Source organism: Larus michahellis, chromosome 1 (assembly GCF_964199755.1).
Source record: "Larus michahellis chromosome 1, bLarMic1.1, whole genome shotgun sequence".
Taxonomy (NCBI): domain Eukaryota; kingdom Metazoa; phylum Chordata; class Aves; order Charadriiformes; family Laridae; genus Larus; species Larus michahellis.
In genome coordinates, this window is record NC_133896.1 from 216,624,037 (window position 1) to 216,649,658 (window position 25,622).

A 25,622-nucleotide genomic window follows, 5' to 3' on the forward strand; every position below is an offset into this window, starting at 1 on the left:
GACAGTAGGATGTTGCCAGATCTGTGCAAAACAAGATCTGGCTTCTGCTTCTTTAGAAAGAAAATACCAATTCCTCCCTGTCTTCCTCTTGCACCCTACACGACAGCTCATAGCAACACTGCTTTCCAGATACCCAGAGTTCAGAAAAACAAGAAAAAATGTAACTACCCCCTGCACACATCATCTAGGGATAGATTTTTGTCTGGGTGCATGGAAGACCTGTTGCAGAGCTGCTATCAACAGGCAGCAGCAGATGTTGCGCACTGGATTCCTCTCTTTCCATGTTGAAAATGTGCTGCTGATTCTCCAGAGACTCCTGCTCTGGGCAAGACAAGCTGGGGCCATAGTCTCGTCTCATTTCTGCCAGAGTATAAAACTCACAGTGCTCCTGCAATCATTCCTTAACACTTCAAACTTCTGTGAAGGGACAGCCAAAACCCCCAAACTGCAAAAAAAACCGGAAGGGAGTTGCGTTTTCAGAGATAACCCCAAAAGAAGAACTCATATGGTCTAGCAGATATGAAATAATGACTTTAGCCCTGCTCAAGTCACATCTCTGTTCTCAGAATATTCTGGATGAGATTCTTCTTCTTCTCTACTCTTATTTCCTTATGCATACAACAGGATATTGACTTCTGTAAAACATTTGCATGTCAAAGCTGCAAAAATGTGGGCATTATCGGATAGACTGAAGGACAAAAAACCCTGTAATACTGGGTCAGACTCCTGGGCAATCTTAATTAATTATTTGGCTTCCCGCAATGGGCAGTACCTGGTACTTCAGAAGAAGATACAGGAAGTCTGGTGATGAACAGCTGGGAAAAAATTATTAATGGATGACTGTGGTATAAAATTATGAAGCTTCATATCTCTTCAAAAATATTGATTCTATGATAACTCCAGATAACTTTTCCTCTGTTTAAAATCCCAGTCATACTTTTGGTTATCTGATGACTGCAATCCTACTGTATGTTTTGTTTTGTTTTGTTTTGTTCTGCAGTTTGATTACACTTTGTATAAAAAAAAAAGGAACTTATTTTCTTTTTAAACAAGCCACTTTTCTGTTCATTGAGCAGATTATGACTTCTGTGCTAGAGATGATTTACTTTCTTTATAACATGCTTTTTTTTAAATATAGCTCTATCACATATTCTTCCAGTTACGTCCTACCTGTAATAAATCTCCCCAACCCTTTTCATTCTTTCATCACCCTGTATGCCTGTTTTTCTGTGCTTTTTCATTTCAGAACAGAGTTACAAACATGTCTCCATATCACACTGGAGAAGACTCTACAGCACATCAAGGAGCCGCCCTTACAATGAAACCCTTGTGACTAATGTGTCTGATGCAGTTTCTGACTGCGACAGAATACACAATTTCTCCCCCAAATGATACCGAGCCATTTCCCTCCTTGGGGTTTGTGCTTCCATTTTAATGTCCTTGTTGCTATGGAAGACTTTAAAGCGTCTTCTAAGGGTGCTTGTTTTGGGGCAGGCAGGGAGAAAGCATTCAAAGAAGTAGTTGTTTGATGTTCAGGCACAGGCGAGTGCAGCCACCTACCTGTGTGGAGCCCGATTCGTATCCTGAGGGGGATGTCTGGCATGTGTCTCATTTTGAATGTTCCCACCGAGCTGAGGATGTCCAGGGACATGTTGGCTATCTCAGCCGCGTGCTTGTTTCCATTCCGTTTTGGGAGCCCTGAGGCAACCATGTAGGCATCACCAATTGTCTCCACCTGGCAAATACCATGGCATTAATAACCAAAACAAAGCAAAAAATAAATAAATTGAAAGAGATGGGAAAGAGCAATAGAATAAAACTACAAGAGTGTTTGACCCAGGCATGGCTTGATCCTTGTGTCCAGGTACTCCTCACCTTGTAAACATCATGGTTTCCAAGAACAGCATCAAACAGCGTGTAAAGGTCATTCAGAAGGTCAACGACTTCAATGGGTTCACTGAGGGCTGAAATGGTTGTGAAGCCCACGATGTCGCTGAAGTAGATGGTCACCTGGTCAAAATACTCCGGCTCCACAGTGCCACCAGTCTTGAGGGCTTCTGCCACCGATCTGAAATAACAACACAAGCAAAGACGACGGGGCACAAACCCTTGTTGTAGGCCATGCCCAAGAGCTTAGAAAGTCTTGCCTTACTGTGCTCAAAAGGTCTTCCAACAAATAGAAGGATCTATATGGCTGTAACAAACACTGACTAAAGTTTATTACTTTGATTGGAAGGTCCTTGCCAAAATTGGAGGTCAGCTCTGCAATCTTGCTCACTCCTGGGGAACTCTTTTGTCCAGTCTAGCTATGATGTTGGTTTTTTTACCATCTAAAGTACCAGTACTTACGGGGGGAGCATTTGTGACAGTAGTTTTTCTGTCTTCTGTTTTTCAATCTCCAGCTCTTCAGTTCGCTCCCTGATTAAATTTTCCAGGTTGCTCGAATACTGCTCAAGCATCCTGAGCATTGAGTCAATGATATTGGTCTTTTTCCCTTTGTTGATGGTTTTGAACTGGAAAAATCAAACTAGAGAGTTATTTCACCATCTCATTACACCATTGTAGCACTCTAAGTTTGGAAAGGAACAAAAAGCAAACATTTTTAAGGGGACAATGCTAAAGACTGGCTTTGTCAGTGTCAAGACATCAACAATAAAGGCAAACTAGAGGACAAATTTGCATCACTAACTATGGAAGCTGCCCAGGAGCATGTTCTTTTTTATGAACTTTCAGTGAGCGTTAAGTGAAACACCACCTTCCATGAGTTGTCAATGTGTGTGTGAGTTGTTAAGGAGTTCTAGCATGCAGCAAATTTGCACCCTCATTTATCCCATGACCAGCCTTTAGGGTGACTTGCAGCCCTTTGCATTCAGAGGTGCAAATTTTGGGGCATCAACAACACTTAGAAACTGCTTATCTATTACTGGTCTTAAATCCACCTTTGCACACTGTCATGTATTCGTGTGCTGCCATCCGCCACCCCCAGCTGCTCATTGAGTTGTTCTCTCTCCTCTTGACCTGAAGCTGAGCCTCTGGACCATTTGGATAATCTGAGGCTTCAGACACTGCTTTAGACTCAACAGTGAAGTCCCATGGGTGTAAAATTAATCACAGTTTCATAGGACTGAAAGGTAAAAATTAGGAAAAGTTTACCTAGTTTGACCTTTTAAAAACATAGGAACAGTACTCCTGGATCAGACAAGGTGTTCATTTTGCCAGTATTTGTCCATGACACTCGCCAGTAACAGATGTCCGGGAAAGCTGTTCAAAGAGGGCTCAGCTACAGCCATATTTCCTTGGGATATGCTCCCAGCATACACCAATTTGCAGATCAGAGAACTCCTATGCCAAACGTTGTATCTTTGTGTTTAACAGCCTTTGGTGAATTTTCCTTTTAAATTAATCACCTTTTAAATACTTTAGAAGATCAAACAACATATTGATCTGAAGGTGCTATCATAATTTACAGGTCTTTGATGTCCATGAGAACATCTGTGCAGGTACACTGCAAATGTGAAGACACTAATCCCATGTCCAGCCTGCTTCACACCCCATGTGGTGGTGCCATGGCAGCCCAAGTTCAGGACAAGGTGTAAGCCAGGCCAGGCCTAGCCAGCAAACCCAAATATCTAGACATCATGAACCATAAAATAACACAATAAATAGCAAAGGCAAGACTAGAGCTCTGGGGCTTCTCCAATCATTATTTAAAGGTTCACTTAAAGAAATAAAACACACTTTCCTGCCAAGTACAAACAAAGGATTCCACCTGCTGGTCTATTCACCGACCTTATGAAATACCTCCTCAAAAGTTGGACGTCGCTCGGGGGCTTCACCCCAGCATTGCTTCATTACCTGGATGCACTCCAGGGGGGCCAACTCAGGGGCTATGTTTGGGCGGCACAGGGGAGGGGGCTTCTTCACTTTCTTTATAATTTCTGTGACAAAGAGAAGAATGGGAAGCACATTGTGAGATGAGTGGTCTCGGTGGGGACAAAGGACATGGACCTTTTCGCCTGTCCCTTGCTCACTCCTTCAGCCATCACCATTATTCCTCACCACCCACCAGCTGCATCAAACGGACCTGGGATTTTCTGCTTTCCTCTGCCAGGAGTCTTTTGGAGGATTTAAAAGATAACAGATTCATCTGCCTTTTTGTCCCTGGAGAACCAGGTTATGAGCAATAAAGGGGCTGGATGGGGGAGGTTGTGTGACAGATGGATGTGTGAGCCTGCAGGCTTGTGTTTATTGAGATTGCCTCTGACTCTCCCCATTAGGCTCTGCGATCCTCTATGGGAGCAGAGAATTATGGTCAAGCCCAGACAGGAAGGATACCAGTCTGTGACGCTTCACCATTGACTGGAAACCAGTACTTAGGAGGCTGATGGGAATAGAGACAGTGGAAAGTATTTTAAGGGGGAGAGTTTGGGTTTAAAACAACGTGTGGGAAATTACTCTCTATCCAGAGGTGAAATAAGACTAATGAGGAACTGGTTTGGTCTTTCAGACCCTGAGAAGTCAGCCCTTGAATCTGTGGTTTTTAGATAAAACAGTCCTACAGCAAAGGAGGGGAGCTGCAAGTTTAATTGACAGCTGAACCACGGACAGGGGAGTGTGATGTCTTAATCCAACCCCAGCTTCAATTTTGGTATTTCTTAGTAAGGTTACCCTGGAGGAAATGTGTTTTTCTTTTCACCCAAAGTGACTGTGTTTGAAAGTTTCATCTTGTGTAGTGCAGAGCAGTCATCTGGATTGAAAACCACCCTCTTTCTGGCAAGAGCCCTGCATTTCCACAGCTGTTACTGTGAGTACCCAAAGCTTTTCAGTGTTGACAGTTTACTTTTAAGCTCTTTGGCTCATCCCACCGCTCTCCACCAAACGAACCAAAGAAAGCACCTGACCCAAATATTTCCTGGGGCAGCCAAGGGGAAACGCCTTCCCCAGACAGTTTTAAAGTTCACGCCACAAGTGAAAGCTCCTTGAGGGTTAGGATGGAATGAGTAGAAATTCATCATTTCATCAGGTGAGGAAACTGGAGTGTACTATGTGTAACATTTGCTGGAGGTTTCCTATGGGGACTAGGTAGGGGGACACCTGATAATTACATCATAGGCTACATCATAGGTCCAGCTCTGAATGACAGGGTGGGTTACATCGTGTTCATTGTCATTGCGTTGTTGCAGCAGTTTGGTGCACAACAAGGTCAGAGACCCATTTTTTCAGGCACTGAACTGGCAGTTACTGAATGGCCATGCCCCACTTGGTGACTGTCCAGCTTAAAATATGTTGAGAACGGGCTTTCACTGAAACCAGCTCTTTTTTTGCTTTTTCTCCCTCCCTCCCTGTTCACATGCTTGTGACCTGACCCTGACTGCAGTGTGTTTGCTCTTCCTATGCATGCACAACATGGCTTGAACTAATGAGAGTTGCACCATGAGCAGTTCCTAAGGAGTTCACCTATTTGCTATTTCTGTTACAAACCACCTTATATATAAGCCAGCAGGGTCAGGATGTATCACTTTGATCTTTGCTGATGAGACAGCCTCTTTAAATGGGGAAGTAATTAAGGAAAAACAGATGGGCAGATGGACAAAATATGATGATAGCAAGGGAAACAAAAAAGGGCCGATGAGTGGGAAGCAAAGGAGTTTCCAAGCTATGGGAAATTCTGCCATCAGACTTCACCCCACACTGTGATGAAGAGTCAAAATCTGGACAGGGAACTGGAGATGCAGCAGTGCCGGCCAGCTCTGAAACCTCTTCAGGGGGACGCAGATCCCCAACCCCATTGATAGCAGTGATGGGTCTCGTACTGTGGCTGAGATCAGAACTGCACATTTCGATGTTTATTTCGTATGTTTTGTTGAAAACAGTCTTTTGTCACTGAGAAAGGTCATGAGATTGGAACATTATATCCATACTAATGTTCTACCCAAGGGGCTTGGCCAGACATTTTATGAGCACTCTGTGTAAAGCCTTAAAATTGTACTGAAATAGTTGCCTACCTTCAGCTGAGAGTTCTGACATGCAGTATGGTGGACCCCGAACAACCACTTCTTGTAGGATGATTGCAAAGCTGTAAATGTCCCCTTTGAACGTGCCTTTCCTGCACATGTCCGGGTCCCTCAGTAGCTCAGGAGCCGTCCAGAGCAATTCTAAAAAATTAAGAGCATCATGCTTCTTACACTTGAGCTCAGACTATTGCAAATGAAGTGCTTAAATGAACACTTCATTTCGGTCATTTGAGGAAAGGTTGGAAAGTACTTCATTACTCAGTCTTTTTTTTCTTGTGATGTGTTAGAAATATTAAACTTCCATCCTGACAAAAATTTTGAATTTTCCAAATTTCACTCTACCTTTTAAAAAAATGTTAAAAAAATGTCATACCAACAACATATATCCTGTAACACCAACCCTGAACTTCAACATAAGAAGTCTTCTCACTGTTGACGAAAGATTTAACACCCTTTTTTGTTTGACAATGTCAATCAGACAAAATATTGTCACTGAAGCCTGGATTTCTTGTTACTGTCACTATTTTACAAAGCAACAGTTAATAAAATACTTTCTGTAGTTCTTCTTAAATGAACGTAGTTTCCGTAAAAGCAGTCTGTGTCAGTCTGAAGCATCACCAGTCTTTGTAATCCGATAGTTCAAGTGATGCAAGACACAGTTGTAAAACATACCCAGCCTCATCAAGAAATGAATCTTCTTCAAACTGGGATGTTGTTACCCTGGTAACTGTGTATTCTGAGTAATGGGAATAAGGAACATTTCAGACACTGCAATACATATAACTTTCGTAAGGGAGGAGAAGAAGGTCTTCTGGCAACTGCCCTATCTGAGACATTGGAAGTGTGTAGGAATCGAATCCTGTGACAGAGGGATCAAAACACTACATACTACTTGAATGAATTTGTTTGAAGTTTGAAGGATAAACTGGGATACCAGAGGAACCCCAAGGCAATGGCCAGGTGAAAGAAATCCTGCCAAAGTCTCCAAACCTGGTCCCAAGAGATGCTGTCCCTAAGTGGTGGGAATGTCATGTGGCAGCCTTTGGTGATTGGCATGTAGAAGACCTATTTCAAAAAGACCTGTACCATCCTGTGTTTCAGATGGCTTAGTTTTACCAAACAAGGCGTTTGGGTTAACCTAAAATTTCAAATATAGGGTTGGGGCTAAAGATGTGAAGCCAGTTCCACTGGTCACAGAAATTCAGGTTTGATCAGATTTCAGGGGCACTTAAATTCTTCTCCGTCTACTACAACTTTAAGGTCTGTCATTGCTTACAATAAAATCTTTTTTACTTACCATGACACTCTGCTATTCATTTCACTTTCGGGAAGTCTGAAAAAACTTTGGTTATCCTTTCCTGTAACAATGCATTGTATACAGGCAATGAGAAATTTTGAGACTGAGCACATATATCCTTCTGTGACCACTGGCCTGCAATTGCGTTAGGACAAGCATCTATTAAATCAATAGACAAATATTTCTAAAAAAATATTTCCTTATGACACCTACCTTCTGGGGGTGGCTGAACATACGGGCATTTCTGTGCTTCTAAGAGCTCATTATAACCATAGTCAGTGATCTTCAGCACAAACCGGCCATCCACAACACAGTTACGAGACTTGAGACGTCCATGGGCGAAATCTCGGTGATGTAAATATCTAATTCCCTATGAAAAACAGAAAAGATTGAGGCTGTTCCTTAAGAATTATGTTATCTGTCAGCATTCAGAGACACCAAGCCAAATTGTCACCGCGGATAGCATCAAATACAGCATTAACTCTATGTGAAATGCAGTGCTGATCAACCCAAGAAACTACGGGAAAAGTTCAGAAATGGATTAGGAATAGGAATTGGGCTATCTGCACCCTAAAGTAACAGTCTGATGCCTCCCTCTGTAACCCTAGGACTCATTGCACTCAGAAGTTGTACTTTTAGACAAGGTGGACACAAGTGGTACCCAATCAAGGCAAGCCATTAAGAGCTGGATGCCCTTACCCAGCTCACTCAAGGAGGATCAGAAGGTGGACCATGGGCTGTAAGAATGGCTCTGGCAGTCTGTCCTCTGTAGGCCACTTGTCCCAGATTGGTTGTTCACCATGGGACATGATTGGATCATGAACACTCTTCTAAAGTGACCTTAAACATAGCCATACCGTGACAGGGGATGGCTACGGTTTGGTTCTATGCTGGATTCATTTCTGATTTATGACAAGAAAGGACCTTTGGAAAGTAAGAATTTGCCACCAAAGTCATTGTTCTAAGTGATCAGTTCTGGCCTGATAATGTAGTTTTAACGTCTCATCCTGCTGAGTGGATGTAGTCCTTTTACCCTGAATAGTGCCTCTCTCGGATGTTAACAAATCAGGAATAAGATGTCTGCGTATACCAGTATAATTGCATTCACATTGGTTTTCCCTGCATTACTACAAAAATCCCAAAGTTCTGGATGAAATAGCTATGTGAATATAAAAGTCACATGCAGGTCATGCCTCAGCAGGAGCAATGGATTTACTTTAATTAGATCCATCACGAGAGAGGACTTGAACATCCAATCCAGTTTCATATCTTCGTTTCTCAGCAAGTCCTCCAGGCTTCCTCGGGAGCAGTACTCTGTCACGATGGCAAAGATGCCACAGTCAGAGAAAAAGCCCAGGAACAGATTCACATTTTCATGACGCAGATCTTTCATCTGAAACAAGACAGTGAATCACAGCGAGAACAAGTCAGCCAGACATCTGCTCAGCAGCTTCTCTATATCATTAGATGTCCTTAACATTCCTGTACTTCCAAACAGTCTTTCACACAAGGATTGGGGAGCAAACAATCTCTTTGCTGCTTACTTTCAGCGATACTACACTCTTTTCTAACTTTGCTTTTCTTAGTCTATCTGTTAAGACAAAGAAAGCAAGATAGGAAAAGCAAACTGAACAGAAATTTGGTTTTATTTAGACAAGCTGTATTGGATCTTTCACTAGGACAAAATGGCTTCACGGGGGTAAAATGAGTTCAGCATGTGGAGTCTTGCTCCAGCTCTAGTGTGATCTGGAAAGGAATACCATGCCTGGAGGATCCAAAGTTATCCATCAGTGGTGGCTTTGGAGACATGCCCTGGTAAATTTGTTATACGCATAAAAATGCCACTCCTATGTTAGCAGTAGCTGCCAACAACTAATGGCCCTGAATTTGGAAAATAAATGTGTTTGCTCATCATTTAATAATAATAATAAAATGGACGGCTAAAAGTAAACTTCTAACAGGAATCTTAGCTGGAGACACAAAGCAAATCCTAGAGAAATGCACAACCGTGTCTGTGCCACATTGTCAACAAATAGCACATGAAAATAGCGCCCAGTGCATCACCCTGCCCTGACACAGGCAGGGATGATCTCCTCCAAACCACCCTGCCTTTCTAGACAAGGCCACTTAGAGGACTCGTCATACATTCAGCACTGCACCAGCTTTGAAGTGTCAGGTCCAGGCTGGGGTTTTGCAAGCTGCTGACTCTGACACATGGGTCATTGGTAAGTTTGCCAGATGCAACCGCGCATGGTCCATTCCAACAGATTTCACTGGGTATGACTCAGTGACAGCCATGATTTGAGCAACTGGGTCCAGTGGGAGGTGTCCCTGACCATGGCAAGGAGGTTGGAACCAGATGATCTTTCAGGTCCCTTCCAACCCAAACCATTCTGTGATTCCATGATAAACAGGAGACAAGGAGGATAAAAATACGCTGCAGTCACAAAGGTCCCCCAAGCAACCTTCCCTCCACATACCCAGCCATCCCCTGTTCCTACCTTCCTCAAGATGCCGGTGGAGCTTTGCCGCAGATTGTGAACGGCTCCCATCTCAAATTTTTTCAGCCACACCCAGTCTCCCTGTCCACAATACAGGAGGGTGAATGATAGAGCAAGTCTCTGAGCAACAGCCAACATTGGGAGCTGGGTCTGAATTCCAGATCCTCGACTTTGAAAGTGGCTGGGGATTTTCAGTGTTCGTGGTGGTAGATTTTTTCTATATTGCACCCAAATAAGAATATCCAGTGGAATCCCTAAAAAATTGGGGTGAGACGGGACCTTCACCTGGATCAGAAATTCATACCTGGAAGGTGTATTAGTATCTGATAAACAATGATAACTTAATTCAAAAGGCAAGTAACTCTGTCCAGAGCTTTTCTCTGGCATTAATGATCCAGTTTATTTTGCTTCTGTCGGTGAGAATCATCATGCCATTTTTTCAAAAAGCTGTGGTTTTAGGAAAGAACTGATGGATGGTGTGTTTTTTATTGGCCCCTGCCTCTGCTTAAACTCCATACAGTCCTATTGGCACACGGGGGAATTTGATAGCCTTTATCCTTTGTATTTGGATCCTGTCTTGTAAGAAAGGTCCTTATTAGACATGTCACCACCTAAAGGCTCTATCTTGTGAGAAAGGTTCTTCACAGTGCCTTCAGGACATCTCTAACAGGGACCAAACCTGGCAACACCACATAAGGATGTCAAATAGCACCACCCAACATGACTCCAAGTGTTGGAGTGAGGTTTGGGGTGGAGTCACCTTAAGCACCGGTAGGTCCATGCTTGGGAGTAACTTATTTTCACCCTCGAGGTCTGTCAGCAGTATGCACATCCTGAGACCTCAACTGAAGCAGTGGGAGAAGGCTGCATGAGGTCCCAACCTACCTCATACAAACCCACATTGGAGGTTTCATGGGTGGCAGCTGCACTTTTCAAGGAAAAGGAGCGGGTTACAGATTTCAAGCTTCTGCCATCTGCTGCTACGCTGTTTGCATCAGTCAGACTGTCCAAGGTCAGTCTCTGGAAGGCAACAAAAGCGGGTGCAAGACAATTACCACCTCTGGATGCAAACCTCCACTCCAGCTCTGCCTCAGGCCGTACATTTCACCCATGCTAGCAACCTCCCAAACTTCTCATCTCACCTCTCTGAATGCCTCTAAAAGGCTCATGAGGTTGACCTTGTGTAATACCTTGAAACACTACAGCGGCACTCTAGGTGATGGAAATGCCGTGGCTCAGGGGAGACACCAGAGGAGTCAGGTGTCTCTCTGAGCAGGGCACAGGGAAATGTCTCCTCTGGCATAGACAAGAAGCCTGTATCTGTGCCAGTGACCTCAGCAAAGGGATTGCTCCGCAGCAGTCCGTATCGTTGGCATGGTCCCGGGCATGGCTCTGGCCTGTACCAAATAACACTCCCTCAGGAGATCCCCAGCTCTGGACAGGAGCCAGCACAGGACAGGAACGGTTCCCAATAGGCAGTTTGGATGCAGAGGCTTTATTTTAGAAGGTAAGATGGTTTAGCTATATGGACATGAACTATGCTATGCCATCTAACGTCAAGAACAAAGAATAAGCCTTGGATGTTAAAATACACACAACCAAGGGTACTATTTTACATCATCATAACAGCTTTGACAATGCATGTGCATCTAATCTGAGCCTCAAAAACACTCAGCGTACGGGAAATTTTTTGATATGCGGGGGAAAATGAGATACGGAGAAGTGAATGACCTTCCCAGAGCTTCATGGGTATGAAAATACCCAAAGCAAACCTATCTTTGAGTGTCTCACCGCATTACTTTCAAGAGTGGAAGGACTTACCTTTTTATGCAGTTCTGGGTTGATGAAGACGAGGTCATCCAAGGTCAGTATTATCTTGTTAGGTCCCTTGAATAGCTGGCTGTTCAAGATACTATGCCTGAGAGATTTGGAGAGTCACAGTTATCATTATTAGGCAGGTAACCAGTTTACACCACCTTCAAGTCGCCCACGTCTGGCTTCCCTGCAGTATTAGGAAAGTGCAGCACGCGGTGAAGCAGTAGGGATGGACGTGGTTGAAAGCAGTAGACAAACCATGATGTCGTGTCTTGAACTGATATCCCCTGAGTCAAACAGCAAGGCTCAACCAATTCACAGTCAACAAAAGCTTTAATCTCTAAGGGTCTCATCACAAATAGACATCTTGAGTCAATCTGGCTGCAAATATGAATTGGACATCTATGTAATGCATACTTTGTTTTGCTTGGGTTTATTTTTCATACGCCAAATCATTCTGCATTAGGAGAAAATAATAGGTTTTAATAGACCAGCCAGTCTGGCTGATGAGCTCTCAGGCACACCAGCCTTTCCTAGGGACTGAAAGCAAACCATGGATAATTTATAAAAGCTGCCTGGGCAAAAGTCACCATCAAAATTTACTGGCTGAATCTCCATATTGTAGCATGGTGCAGTACAAAGCACACAGCAAGATGCCACCTTGTAATGACTGCAAGCTCGTACAGAGGGAAAAGCTGCAGGGAATGAGCAGTTTGGCATGTGTGACAGTGCAATGCAGCGTGGAGGTCTTGGAAGCAGTATTGCTGAGCCAGTGCTGCTCCTCTTGGTCAGGAGTAATTAGAACAAGAAGACCGTGCTGATTTAAAGCTACTTCTTCCAGGACTTGAGCCAGATGGGATATCTATCATGCACTGTGTAACACAGGACAAATGCGTTTCTGGCATCTTCACAGGATGCTGCTGCCCATTTTCCAAGGGATGACTCTCTGCACTCCTTGATAGGCTACCAGACTTGAAGAATTGCCACGGGTGAGAGAGGAAATTCGGTATAGTCGTCAGACCGGCAAAGAGACTATCTGTTCCTTGACTGCATCCTGCTACTGGCTCAACTTCTCTTGAATTTACAAGGCAGAAGAGACCACAACAAGAAACGGTGCACTGTCAAGGACTACGTGTTCATGGGACAGTTCAAACAGGCTTATGTCCACTTCATGTAAATCAATACGAAACATTCCGGCATTTCATTGTTAGTTTTCAGCTGGGATTCATCTGACACTAGTACCCACCACATGGCCATTTTAGGGACTTAGGGAAGAGGCAGAAGTCATACCCCATCATTTTGAACCCACTATTTCAATAGACGTCAAGGTCTAGCACTGAGCACAAAGCACACTATATCTATTAGACAGTCAAAAACTCATCAAGCAGGAACAGAGAAAAGAAAGAAAAGCTCCCTCGCTGCCCTCAGTGTTGCTTTATTTGTTTAATGAACTTTGTTTACACTACAGCAGATGTCTCTGCACACATCTAAGACTTTGCCTGATGAAGTGGGCAATAGGGTGCCTTTTTCTAACTGTACTATAGCAGGAATCCACTTCGCAAAATATCTATAGATCACCATGATTTCCGTTGCATGTACCACTCCGGGCATTTTAGAAGAGCACAGACAGCTTTTTGGAGTTCAGAGGGAGCCTTGGCCATATGACCTTGGTCATAATCACCTGAGATGATTTTTTATAATCTTTCTCTAACCACTTGCCCCAAGCCACCCAACCCAGGTGCATGCAAAAATCTCATCATTTAGGTACCTTTCACCTGCCCTCCTGAAAACCTTGTTTGGTCAATCGCATCCTCTCCCCCAAGCATGGAGGAAAGCACTCCTCTGCTGAAAGCAAAGCACGGAGAGCGGAGTGACTTGTTTAAAGCCATGGAGCAGATCCCTGGCAGAGCTAAGACCAGAGCTCCCACGTTTGAACTCAGACGACGCTGTGGTTTAAATTTAGTTCCAGACATGCCCCTCCCTTACATAAATCATTGCCTGAGTCATGCTAGACTTTTTCTTTTCCCTTACAGATGGCCATACATCTTCACTCATGACTGAGCCTTCCCAAGCACAGTCTGGTACTTGTGGAACAGCTTACAAGTAGAGTAGGCAGTAAGACTGTCTTTTATTTACGTAATTGTTGAGGTCGGTGGCCAAGGAATAGACGAGGGCTTTAAAGTGCGGGTGGATGGAGGCGACCTCCTCAGTGCCTGCAATTATAAGGTATCAGGAACAGCTGTGTGTTATAAGCAGGGGAACTGTTTGGGGTGTTGCTTTCTGGGTGGCCTTATATCATCTGGGTTTGGAGGGATGATTCAGGAATGGAGAGAAAACATGTTTTGGGATGATTTGAGAGGCAAAGCTGGATGGGAAAATCCAGGAACCCTGCTCTGCTGAATTCATTGCTGCTGATTAAATATGGCTTCTAATTTCACTCTAATTTCACTCTAATTTCAGTCATGCACCATGTAGACATCACTAATGAGAGACAGATTACTCCAGGGTCCAGTTTGGAGCATGTTACTTTAGGTTATGGCCATAGTGTCCTTGCTAAAGAGGTACCCATAGCTCGTGGACCAACCAGTCCATGCTGGCTCATGTCCACCTTGGTTATAGAGTCGGGACACAAGTGTGACCTACGCGATTGTTGGAAACTGTCCCTTCCCCAGCAGACCACTTCATTTGCTCCGAAGATCCCATGCCCAAACCAATCTCTATGCCACGTGAATGACCAGGGAGATGGACTCCAGTTCAAAACAGGGAGTGAATCAGATTGGTAATAAAGAGGTATCCTAATTCATTGCTCTGAACCCTCTCCAGAGATACTGTCTCTCTTTCTCTTTAGTACTTGAAGAAAGTAAAGAGGGTCAGCCTAGGTGTTTCATTGGAAACATGATTACAGTAGGGACAGAAATCCAGGAAAGAATGTGCTGGAATAAGAAAAAAACCGTTTAGCATGGCAGCTCACTTAGCCTCCACCCTGATGTTCTTAAAGCAGATTCTATTGTTGGTTTGTATGGCACACTTTGCACTTCCAAAGTTATAGTCACCTTCCTAATGCTTCAGAGCCATCATCCAGCTAATCATTCCAGCAGCAGGTGGCAATGTTCTTCCAAACCTGGACTGGATTAAGGGTAAAATGGCTCTTCATGAGAACTGCAGAACCAATGCCCATAGTGCTTAAGCCACTATCACTTCATAAAGTGAAGAGACATGTGGATGGAGAGCAGAGGCCACAGTCAAACCTGCTCTGTGTTCCCATGGTCCAAACTGCTGGTTAAAATACAAGTCTCCCACAGAGGCGAAAAGTGGCACCCAATCAAATACGTACTGTGATTCTCACCTGATGAGAGAAGTCAGGCCCACAGCACAAAGCACCAGGGCAAATATCAGCATTACTCCCAAAATCATGACTGTAGGCTCAATCCCTGTGTGGAGAGGGGGAAAGAATCAGTGAATTAGAAAATCCCTTTGATTTAGGCAATACTATTGAAAATATCAGTATCAGACCATTAGACTACAAAGTCAAATATTCAGCCAGGAGAACGCTAGAAGTCAATTTTTATGTGATATTAATTTGTGAATACACAAATATTACTGACTTTATTTACATGAGACTGTAACTACTTTAATTATTTATTTCCATGCACTTTTTTTCCCTAACAGATCTAGAGCCCTCATTGAGTGGAAAAATATTTTTTTTTTCTTCAAGTAAATAAAGACTGGACTTGCAGGGAAGAATTCAGTTTTAGAGGCAGCTTCTGCAAAGTTCGTAACTTTTGAACATTTCACCCTCTTCTCTCCAGGAACTGAAACACTGAAAAAGCTTTATCATGTGGTACCAAAGTGACGGCCAGAGTGAGTCACCAGCCCATCTGGGATTTTTCATTCCCTGCTACAGATTTCTAACACTGAAAGGAAGGCTGATGTCTTCCTCAATGGGCCCATCAACAGAAAATACTGGAGACACATATTTTGCTCACGAATGTCTGTCTTTGCTATAGAGGTAAGGAAAGCTGACATGAGTGCATGAGCTAAATTCCAGTGGGAAGTGTTTGCTGTCTCTGCCTCTTCTGTCTTCTGTTTACTCTATTTTATTCTGTCTGTGTTCAAAGATCCTTAAACAAAAACAAGCATGGAGAAATTAGGGTTGATAAAAGGTTCATGACTTTAAGTCACTCCTGCATCTGAATCACAGGCCATTTTGCAAGCACTGAGACCAAGAGCTTCCCAGTGAAAGCTGCAGGAATTTTTGAAAATTAACATTCTTTTCAGGAATAGACAGAGCATTTTAGCTGAAATTTTCCTGCCAGGTTTGGACTTACTTTCTGCTTCAGCCCAGGGTCCTGGTCCCTGATTGTTCTCACGCATACACAGAAACAGGTTGCCCAGAGAGGTGGGAGATGTCCCATACCTGGAAACATTCAAGGTCAGGTTGGACGGGGCTTTGAGCAACTGGGTCTAGTGAAAGATGTCCCTGCCCATGGTAAGGGGGTTGGACTTGATGACCTTGAAAGGTTCTTTCCAACACAAACCTTTCTATGATTTTATGGTACTATGATTCTATATAAGAAGTCACTCCACTTTCATGCTTCAGCCTGGAACTAGCCCTGTATGCCTCCATCTGAGAAGAAATTCAGGTGCAATAGAGTTGATACTTCACACCCATTTCTCCACCTCACAGACAGTGTGGGTGTAGACCAAGGTTTCGCTCCACTAAAGAAAGTGCAATGGAGACACAGACAGCTTTCTTCAGGAGGGGCTCAACTTGAATACAGGAATGAGCAGGGTCACAGCAACCTGGCCTGGAGGCCAGAGTTTGTTCTTCATGCAAAGACAAAATCAGAGTGTTGGTGTTCCTGTAAGAGCAGGTGACAGCAGCCTGATATTCATATGTTCATCCCTAGGAGTCAAGGGAGCTGCCGAAGAGGTGTTTCCCTTCGGAAGGGTGAGTGTGAAGCCAGAACACATCTCATAAAGGTCTTCCACAATGCTAGATCCATGGAAAAGGAGGGACTGGATCAGCTTAGAGGCAGACTTGTAGAAGACCTAATGCTCTGGATCCCTGGACACCTGCTGGGAAACTTGCTACTGAAGAGAGAATGAGCTTTGAATAGCCCAGTCATAGGGGCATGGGTTGGTTCTCTTGCTGGACAAAGTGTAAAATGCCTCCTGAACAAACTAGTGATGAAGTGTAGGGGTATGAAATGCCCATCTCACATCTCTGCATGGCCTTCTAACATTTCCAGAGAGAATCTGTAACCCAGACCACAATATGGTAGGGATAATGTGGAGTTTGTTAATGCTTTCTTCTGTATTCAATCAAGGTTGGGGCTTTTTTACTGGCACCATCCCCTGAGCTTCCTCAGGTAGCCCCCAAAGTCTCTGATGTCTGAAAAATCTTCTTTGAGAAAGAGTCTCAGATAAATTCTTTTGCTTATTGCCATTACATTTTATAACCCACAAGTGCTTGACCATACTTTAGAGGACTCTAAGGCAATGTGGTACTTGAACGTGTTACCAGAAAACTGAGGAATAGCAAAGGGCCTGTCCGTGATCATATGATTTGCTCAAAGTATGGGCACTGTTACCCGTCATGACATGAGAACTCTTCCACAGCTGGAAAACATCCAAATATAATTTAATTCACTGAAGCAGCATCTGATAAGCTGAGAGAAAGAACTGGTTGGAGCACAAAATTCACTGGGGTGACAAGAGACAGTAAAAGGACAAGAGAAGAGGAAAATAAACACCCAGATAAACAAACCCTAAGGAATAGGAGATAGTGAAAGCAATACCAAAGACCAGAGCGCCCATGTCGCTCATGGATGGGCCATTGCAGGAACGATGCAAAGCCTTGAGAAACCTCCACCAGAGCTTTATAACTAATCAGAAGTGAAAACAAGGTTATCGCGGGCTCATGGGAAAGAGCAAACTTCCAGCATGCTTGAGGATACTTGTGGGATTCTGTTAAACTCATTAGGGGATGCTTTAAGGGGACTAGGGGAGTATATGAAACTTCTTATTGGTTGTTTAGAGGAAGGGAAAAAATGGGGAAAGGGAGGAATATGGTTGAGTTGGGGAGGCTCAAGTGTGGGATACTGGATGGAGATGCTGGTCACATATAGTCATGTTGCGCATTTTTCCAGCCAAACCCTCCTCCTGGTCATCACCATCTGTCCTACCTTCTTCCTAACCCCTATTCCTAAATTTTTTTTTCCTGGGTGAGTGTGCTCTCTGTCTGTGTATGACATTTGTAGGCTTCATGTCAACCTAATCAACAGGTAAGATAAGAAGTCCTGACATCTACAGCCCATGAGAGAGCACAAATCTGGAGACTAGTCCTGCAGACGCCAGAGGGTTTGAGAGCTGGCTATGGGGGAATTACAGGTCTGGACCACCTACCAGAGGATGCATTTGTGTGTGTGCAGGAACCTGATTAGGTGGTGCATAAGAAGAGCATCAGGTTGTTTGTGTCGTCCCGTGATTTGGCAATGCTGGCTGTGAGTAGAGGTGCCTGTAAACACATTGTTCTCCTGTACGTGTTAGTGTGTCAGTGTCTGCATTCTGTGTGCGTGCGTGCGTACTAGGAGCACCCACTGAGCCCCACTCCTGGTGGACCTGGGGTCAGGAACCACAGCAGCCTGGCAGCTTCACATCCAACCCTTCTCCAACCCTAACTCCATACAAAAGCCAGACCGAGGCCTGAATTTAACTCTAGTCATAAAATTCAGTCTCTGAAATATTAGCAATAATAATAATTAACTGCTTCACTGACAAATGCCTCAAGCTTTATGCTTTCGTAAAGGTGCGAACATAAAATCTCATCTCTCTAAAAATCAGTGGGATTTTTCCATAGACTGCAATGGGATGCTAAATTGCTACGCTGTTCCTAATGGCAGTGCAAAATTAGATATATGATAGCATTATACTTGTCTCTTCTATAGCTTGCCAGCTGCTGTAAGGTCAGTATATCTCCAATTTCCATGGAGCGACACTGATTTAAACCAGCTATGGCTGAGCCAAGGGGAATGTTTTTCTCAGCTGTTGAATGAAATATTCTGTAGATGTGGTTAATTTTGTCTGTTTAAGTCATATCCTGGAGCAGTAGGAGTAAATGCTTGGTAGTATAAGTAAATATGTCAAGTGGAGACTAAGTATCCTACCCTGAGATTTTGGCTTCCCTGTGGACTTTAAAACTCCACCACAGTTGTGGTAAATTAAAAACAATAAGTAAAGGCAATGCCCAGTCTCACAGACCTGGGAAGCGGCACAGATAGATACCTCCGCCCCCAAGTCTTCGATTACCACCTCTGTTGTCTACAGTAACTCAAATTATTTTGAGTAATGATTATCATCTTTTCTTGATGAGGTGAGCACTGATGATCCTTAAAGCTGCATAGCTAACTGGGTAAAGAAGCTGGGTTTAACCAGGAGAGATGGCGAGAGCATCTGCTGTTGCGCAGCTCTCTTAGGCTGTCTTCAGTGCAAATCCTCTTAGTGCCCTCTCCCTCAGAAGGACAGGGACACAGTGTTGGCTGGAGCCTCTGGCATTTATTGGTTGCTATCAAAATATGCAAATGTTGACTGTTAGACCTGGAAAACTCTTTCCAGCACACAACAGTGGCAACAACCTTATTGAACTAAAAAGCGATGAAAGAGTCTTGTGGATCAATTGTGGGATCTCTGTATAGGACTCCCATTACAAGCAGCATGATGACTGTTCATATTTATATGAATTTCTGGAGTTTAGGGTTTTTTTCTTTGGGGCGCTCTCCCTTGGAGTAAAAGATGAAATAAAAAAGAAGCATGGACCCAATGCCACTTGACCCTGGGTTTTTTTTAGTCTTTCTTACCTCCATTGCAGAGAACATCTGGGTCAAACCAACAACTGGAGTCTGGCTTGGGTGGAGCTCCGCTGGGAAAGTGGATGTCCCGGCCCAGGGAATTCACAGAGTCTGAAGACAAGTCCAGCAAGTGGGTTGGGAAGAGCTGGTTCCCACCACCATCTGTGTCCAGTACCACATAGTTGCTCATCCCCTTCCCACAGTGGTCTGTCTCTACCCGGTGACTAAATCCAGGGAAACTGAAGTTTTTTGTGTGCTCAGCTATGTGAGCTCCTGAGATTCTGACTCCTTTCCTCCGAGCACTGTCTATAGCCATTGCCATGAAGTAAATGGCATCATAGATTGTTCCAAAAAGTGGAGAAACCTAAAAATACGGGAGAAATTGAGGTCAGGATATACTGCTGCCAACCTGTGGTTTGAGATCTGTGGCAAAAGATGTCCCACTGACTAAGCTGTAAACTCAAGGACTGAGACATCTGGGCGTTAATGCTCATGGAGCAATGGGTTTGAAGAATCTTAGGTTGAAGGTAGCTATGGATCGACCCAATATACGCGTGACTTTGAATATCTGTCTTTTCTTATGGCTGCTTCCCAAAATACAATTTTGAAATATTTTTAAAACTGAGTAAAATTGCTTTATCATGGGAAGAGCCAAGACCCTGAGCCTGATGTTCAGCTGGCATTTTATCACAGCCTGCCTCAAAACACTGTGCTAAAACATCTCCCATAAACAGAAGATCAAAGCCAGAGGTTCGCCTCCCTACCCAGGTAGGGAAAATGTCATGCCCCAGGGATCAGTTCTCTCTGTCAGAACACTTTTTATTCCTAAGATGTAAAAACCACCAAGCAGAGCCACAGCAATTCATTCTCTGGGGTACCAGAGCCTTTTCTCCGTGCATTTCTCCCTTCTGTGCCAGACTTGACTTAGGAACCTATAATTGTACCCTCTCCTAAAAACACCCATGGTGGCTTTGCAATCACATGGTCATTCACAGTTGGTAGGTGAAGAGAGAATATAGCCATTCACTCATGATAAAATGATGTGTGCGGTAGGGACTCACAGAAATTCACATCTCTATTGGGATTTGTTGACCAGATATAGACACTTACAACGTAGATCCTACACTCATTATAGTTAACTTGGGCTCTCATTATAATGACGGGAAAGAAATAGATACTTTCAGGGCATGATTCATCTCCTCCTAAGGCAGACATCATGCAGATCTGATAAATCATGCCTTAAAAGTACTTATAATTTTTTGAAAGATCATAGTGAGACTTGAAGATTAGCTCAGCTGAATCCAGCATCTCTTTACCAGTATGGCAGATTCCCCAATTTTTCTTGCAACGTTTCCAAGGTCGCAACTGACTTGTTTTTTTTCTAGGCTACCGGTGACATTTAGATAATTGTACTGACAAAGAATAACTTTGACTATAGTGTTGAAATGAATAATGCCACAATGATCCTAAGCATTTCCCTCTAGAAGCACCCAGTATTCTGTTTGTCTGTCACATCCCCCCACATTCTCAGGCATGTGGACATCTTATTCTGATGCCTTAGAAACTCCACGGACTTTATCCACCTTAGGAGACACCTCTTCATCTTGGGCCTACACCAGTTAGCATGTAGCAAATCAAATCTGAGAGCCTCAGAGACAATTCCTTTCTCTTGAATTTAGATTAGATATTAGGAAAAGAATCTTTGCTGTGAGGGTGGTGAGCCCCTGGCCCAGGTTGCCCAGAGAAGCTGTGGCTGCCCCATCCCGGGAGGTGTTCAAGGTTCAAGGCCAGGTTGGACGGGGCTTGGAGCAACCTGGTTTGGTGGGAGGTGTCCCTGTCCAGGGCAGGGGGTTGGAACTGGGTGATCTTTAAGGTCCCTCGCAATACAAACCATTCTATGATTCTCTGAATTTCCAGGATTGTCCTACAGTTGAACTGAGTTAGACTGCCATATATTCAGGACAAACATCCTTTCCAAACCAATGCAAACCACATTCAACTATCACCATATATTTCTCAAAATAAAAGCACGCATTCTGGGTTGTCTTTTGCCTGTACTTTCTCTATAGCTATTGTTTGTCTCATGTCTCCCACTACCAGGTCTCAGAAAAGCCCAAGAGAAAGAATATTTACCTGGCTGGCTTCCAAATCCCTGGTAATTTCACCACTTTCTTTAGCTTCCCTGAATGCATCATAGAAAGTCCTTTCTCCAGACGCCAGTGTGATTGTCAGCACAGCATCATATGCTTCCTGGAGCTTGCTGTTATTATCAAAGATGTTGAATGAGTTGTTTTGGTAAGGAAGACTGTATAGCAAAGTGTCGTATGGAACAAAGACGTATCTTCCATCTGCTAGTCCCATTTCCAGAGCTTTTGTGAGTAAATTGGCCTGTTCCTCTCCTCCAATGAGCACAGAATGCATGCACAGGAGTATAACTGAAACACAAGGATTGTAGCGTTGTTAATCCATGTGGGGTTTTCAACACAAAATTGGTCCCTCCCACTAATAAAAGGGCTGTCTGAACTGCTGTGTCAGGTCAGACCCTGATGGTCCCCCACCAGTGTGATGTTCTGAGGAAGCTGGGAGCTACGATCATTTTGTTCAACCTCTGGAGGTCTGCAACATCTAGCTAAAGAGGCTGTGAGCATTACCCTTTCCTGGAGCCATACAGAAGGATGAATGGAGAGAAATTTTGACAAAAGTGAGGCACAGACCTCATTCCTATCATGATAGGAATTCATGGTCCTGTGCCGCCATGGGCTGAGAGATGTGAGCTTTCCCTTTGTGTGCCCTGAGATGACAGACACCACACAGGCATTAGCAGTGCCTAAGCCCCACCTGTCACCATATATATGGATCTTAGGTTGGGCACCGTGTTGTGTTTCAACATCTGGTCCATGCTGTGTCTTTGCCTGCAAAACGCCATGGGGTCAACGTCCCCATGTCTTGTGAGGAGATCTGAAATACAGGTGTATCTGTTTTGCAGGCTTTCCACGGTGCTCACTGGCCCTTCATGAAAGGAATCACTCCTGATCTTTCATCCAATACCGCGCTTCAAAACTCAGTAAGTGAGAGGAGCAAAGTAGGGCAATGATGGGAAGGAAAGGTGCAAAGGAGACCTGCCTGCTAATAAACCAGGAGGGAGCAGGATATATGGTCTCTTCCTTAAGAGAATAAATATCCTTAGCAAAGTAGAAGCTGAAGAGAACAAGAGCATTTTCAGGTCTCTGAATTACAGAAAAGAGACAGGTACTAGGCAGTGATTCATCCCATACTATAGTAGAGAGCATAAGCTTGTCAGATGACTCTTATGAGGAGCCACTAAGGGAACTGGGACTGTTCAGCCTGGAGAAAAGAAGGCTGAAGGGAGACCTTCTCGCTCTCTGCAACTCCCTGAAAGGAGGGGGTAGAGGTGGGGGTTGGTCTCTTCTCCCAAGGAACAAGCAATAGGACAAGAGGAAATGGCCTCAGGTTGCACCAGGGGAGGTTTAGGGTGGATATTAGGAAAAATTTCTTCACCAGAAGGGTTATCAAACGTTGGAACAGGCTGCCCAGGGAAGTGGTGGAGGCACCATCCCTGGAGGTATTTAAAAGATGTGTAGACGTTGTGCTGGGGGACATGGTTTAGTGGTGTTTTTAGCAGTGTTACGTTGATGGATGGACTTGATGGTCTTACAGGTCCCTTACAACCTAGGCAATTCTATGATTCTATGATTCTAATCATGTTTGAAGAGGAGCTGGTTCTCTCCATTGATTATGAAAGGAGCCCATCATCGCTAACTCACATGGAGAGCTATGATGGTGATGAGATTAACCCACTCAGGGTGGATTTGGTCTCAAGCATAGATTTGAGCATTGATAAAACTCCAAGTTAGATAGCACCTTGCTACCATCATTAGTCTTTGGCAGAAAAGTGGAAGTCTTAGGTAAAATGCATCCTCATCTGGATTCACAGTGCTGAGTGCAGAGGTGTACACCCAGGATCAGAGCTTCATCACAGACTTCCTAACAGGACTCTGAACCAGAAAAACATAACTATTCCCCCACATTTTCTCAAAAGAAAAAAGATCATTCTTTATTATGTGCTGTGCATCAACAAAGGCCCTTGCACTCCTTTAGTATGTGGTATATAACATTGTTTTTAATTTCTGATGCCTTCACTGAACCACACATAGCAAGGACACAACATTGAAGCATGAGATTTTTGATAATCCATAATCCAAACCACCATAAATTTAAAACCTTGTATAAAAACCCCACTGTACACTTGACAGGGTCAAGCACAGACATCCATATACTAAATATCATTTTTTCAGACAACCTGTACCAAATCTTTCATGTTGTAGAAGACTACTTTGCCCTATCTCCATTCACATACAAAATGTCCAGCATTCTTTTACGTGAAGCCCTGGCTCCATTAGGGTCAGAGATAAAATTCTGCTTGATTTAAATGACTTCAAAATATCATTCTCTAAACTATGCCCATTGAATAACAATGCAGTCCTACCCTGGAGAAAATGAAAAAAAAAAGAACGAGACTCAAAGCACTTACTTCTAATGCCGGCAACTGCTTTAATCTCATTCCAGGTGTCTTCAATGCCTTTTTCTCCTTTACGCACAGATGTAACAATGCCTACAGGAAGCCCCTGGTTCCTGAGAGCACTCGCTAACTTGTTGGCTGTGTCCATCCAAATATCCTCATTGGAAGCAATGATGCCAACATGAGCCCAGTTAAAATATTTCATTATTGTAAACAAAACTCCGGTTGGAGAGGGCAGGGTCCTTACGAATATAGGGTGGTGGATGGTGGAATCCAGTTTATAATTGATGCACATCCATGAGAAGATGGCTTTATTCCAGTTTTCCCCTAAAAGTGTAGCCACCTCACAGAAGCCAGGGTTCAAAGGGCCTACGAAAGCTGAGGAAAGCTTTCCAAAGTCAATGAATCTAACCAAAGCTCTTGATGTCTCACATTCTTCTTGCAGGACCACATAATCCAGCCTGTGGCCAAGATCTAAGGAAGGATCTTTGCTTATTCGTTCCACTGCTAACCTGGCAGCCACGTGGGGAAAGGCTTTGGAAAAGAAGGGGTCACAGTGCCAGGGGCCGAGCAGTCCAATTTTAAAAACAGAACAAAGTGCTGGAGAGGAAAGTAGGATTATTCCCAACAGCAGACACCAGAGAGCCTGGAAAAACGTCTTGGGTGAATTTCCAGTGTTGAACTGATATAATCTAATGTGCCTCAACAGCACGCTGAACAAGCTCTTAGGACACAGTAGGAGAAATGACATTGTTCTACAGGTGGGTGGGTCTGCGCCGAGTTCTTCAGGAAGCCAGGCAGTCCATTACCAGCTGCTGGAAGAAAAGTAGATTACACTTGCCTTCCTGTATACGTATTTGTTCAGTGCGTGTAGACACAGCTGAGTCAGCCCAAATTACACAACAGTTCTCAAGGTGCAAGTCTATGAGGTGCCCAAACCCTGCACAGACACGTGGACATGCACCACACAAGGCACCGCACCACACAAGGCACCGCACCACACAAGGCACCACACCACACAGACGAACGTCCAACTCGTGTCAGTTAGACGTACCATAGCCCTTAAATGGACACTTATATAAACATCTCAAAATGCTTTGCAATATATTCTGAAACCAGGTAGCGAAAAGTGAGTCTGCTTTGTTTGCAGCAGTAAACACAATCTATGGACACACTGTGTTTTGGGTTCTTCAGAAGGATAATTCCCAAACCACACAGACAAACACATGTATAAAAAAATAAAAAGGTGAAACACAATAAGCCAACAATTTTTGCCAATCCAAAATCCTTGGTGAGTTTTGAATATGAATCAGACCCCCCACAAACATAAATATACACACACATATATAGACCTATATATATATACATATAGTTAGAGATCATGTGTATGGACATATGATTTAAAAACTTTCTGAAAAGGTTTTTCAAGGACAACTCATGACAGAGACTCTTAAATCTGGCAAAATGAAAGGTGGATAAACAGGTAATCACAAAAGGAGGGAAAAGGAGGATTATGATTTGAATTTAGATAAAGAACTGTTAAATAACTGTCAGGGCAAAAGCTTTGTGTTCACTCTTGGCTTAAAATATTCCTGGTTAAAGACC

At 43.7% G+C, this 25,622-nt stretch overlaps 1 protein-coding gene across 1 annotated transcript in view; it reads right to left on the reverse strand.

The window, feature by feature from the left end:
• Positions 1–24,768, reverse strand: part of GUCY2F (guanylate cyclase 2F, retinal) — a 44,315-nt gene extending 19,547 nt beyond the window's left edge. Inside the window, exons 1-14 of the mRNA XM_074573017.1 lie at positions 24,030–24,768; positions 21,611–21,912; positions 19,487–19,841; positions 14,974–15,058; positions 11,634–11,730; positions 10,698–10,832; positions 9,813–9,893; positions 8,528–8,704; positions 7,525–7,681; positions 6,006–6,155; positions 3,790–3,938; positions 2,350–2,513; positions 1,876–2,068; positions 1,561–1,735 (exon numbers count right to left, since the gene is read on the reverse strand). Coding sequence (XP_074429118.1) covers positions 1,561–1,735; positions 1,876–2,068; positions 2,350–2,513; positions 3,790–3,938; positions 6,006–6,155; positions 7,525–7,681; positions 8,528–8,704; positions 9,813–9,893; positions 10,698–10,832; positions 11,634–11,730; positions 14,974–15,058; positions 19,487–19,841; positions 21,611–21,912; positions 24,030–24,768 — 2,959 coding nt within the window. The remainder of the gene's footprint in view (positions 1–1,560; positions 1,736–1,875; positions 2,069–2,349; positions 2,514–3,789; positions 3,939–6,005; positions 6,156–7,524; positions 7,682–8,527; positions 8,705–9,812; positions 9,894–10,697; positions 10,833–11,633; positions 11,731–14,973; positions 15,059–19,486; positions 19,842–21,610; positions 21,913–24,029) is intronic.
• Positions 24,769–25,622: the final 854 nt, after the last annotated feature.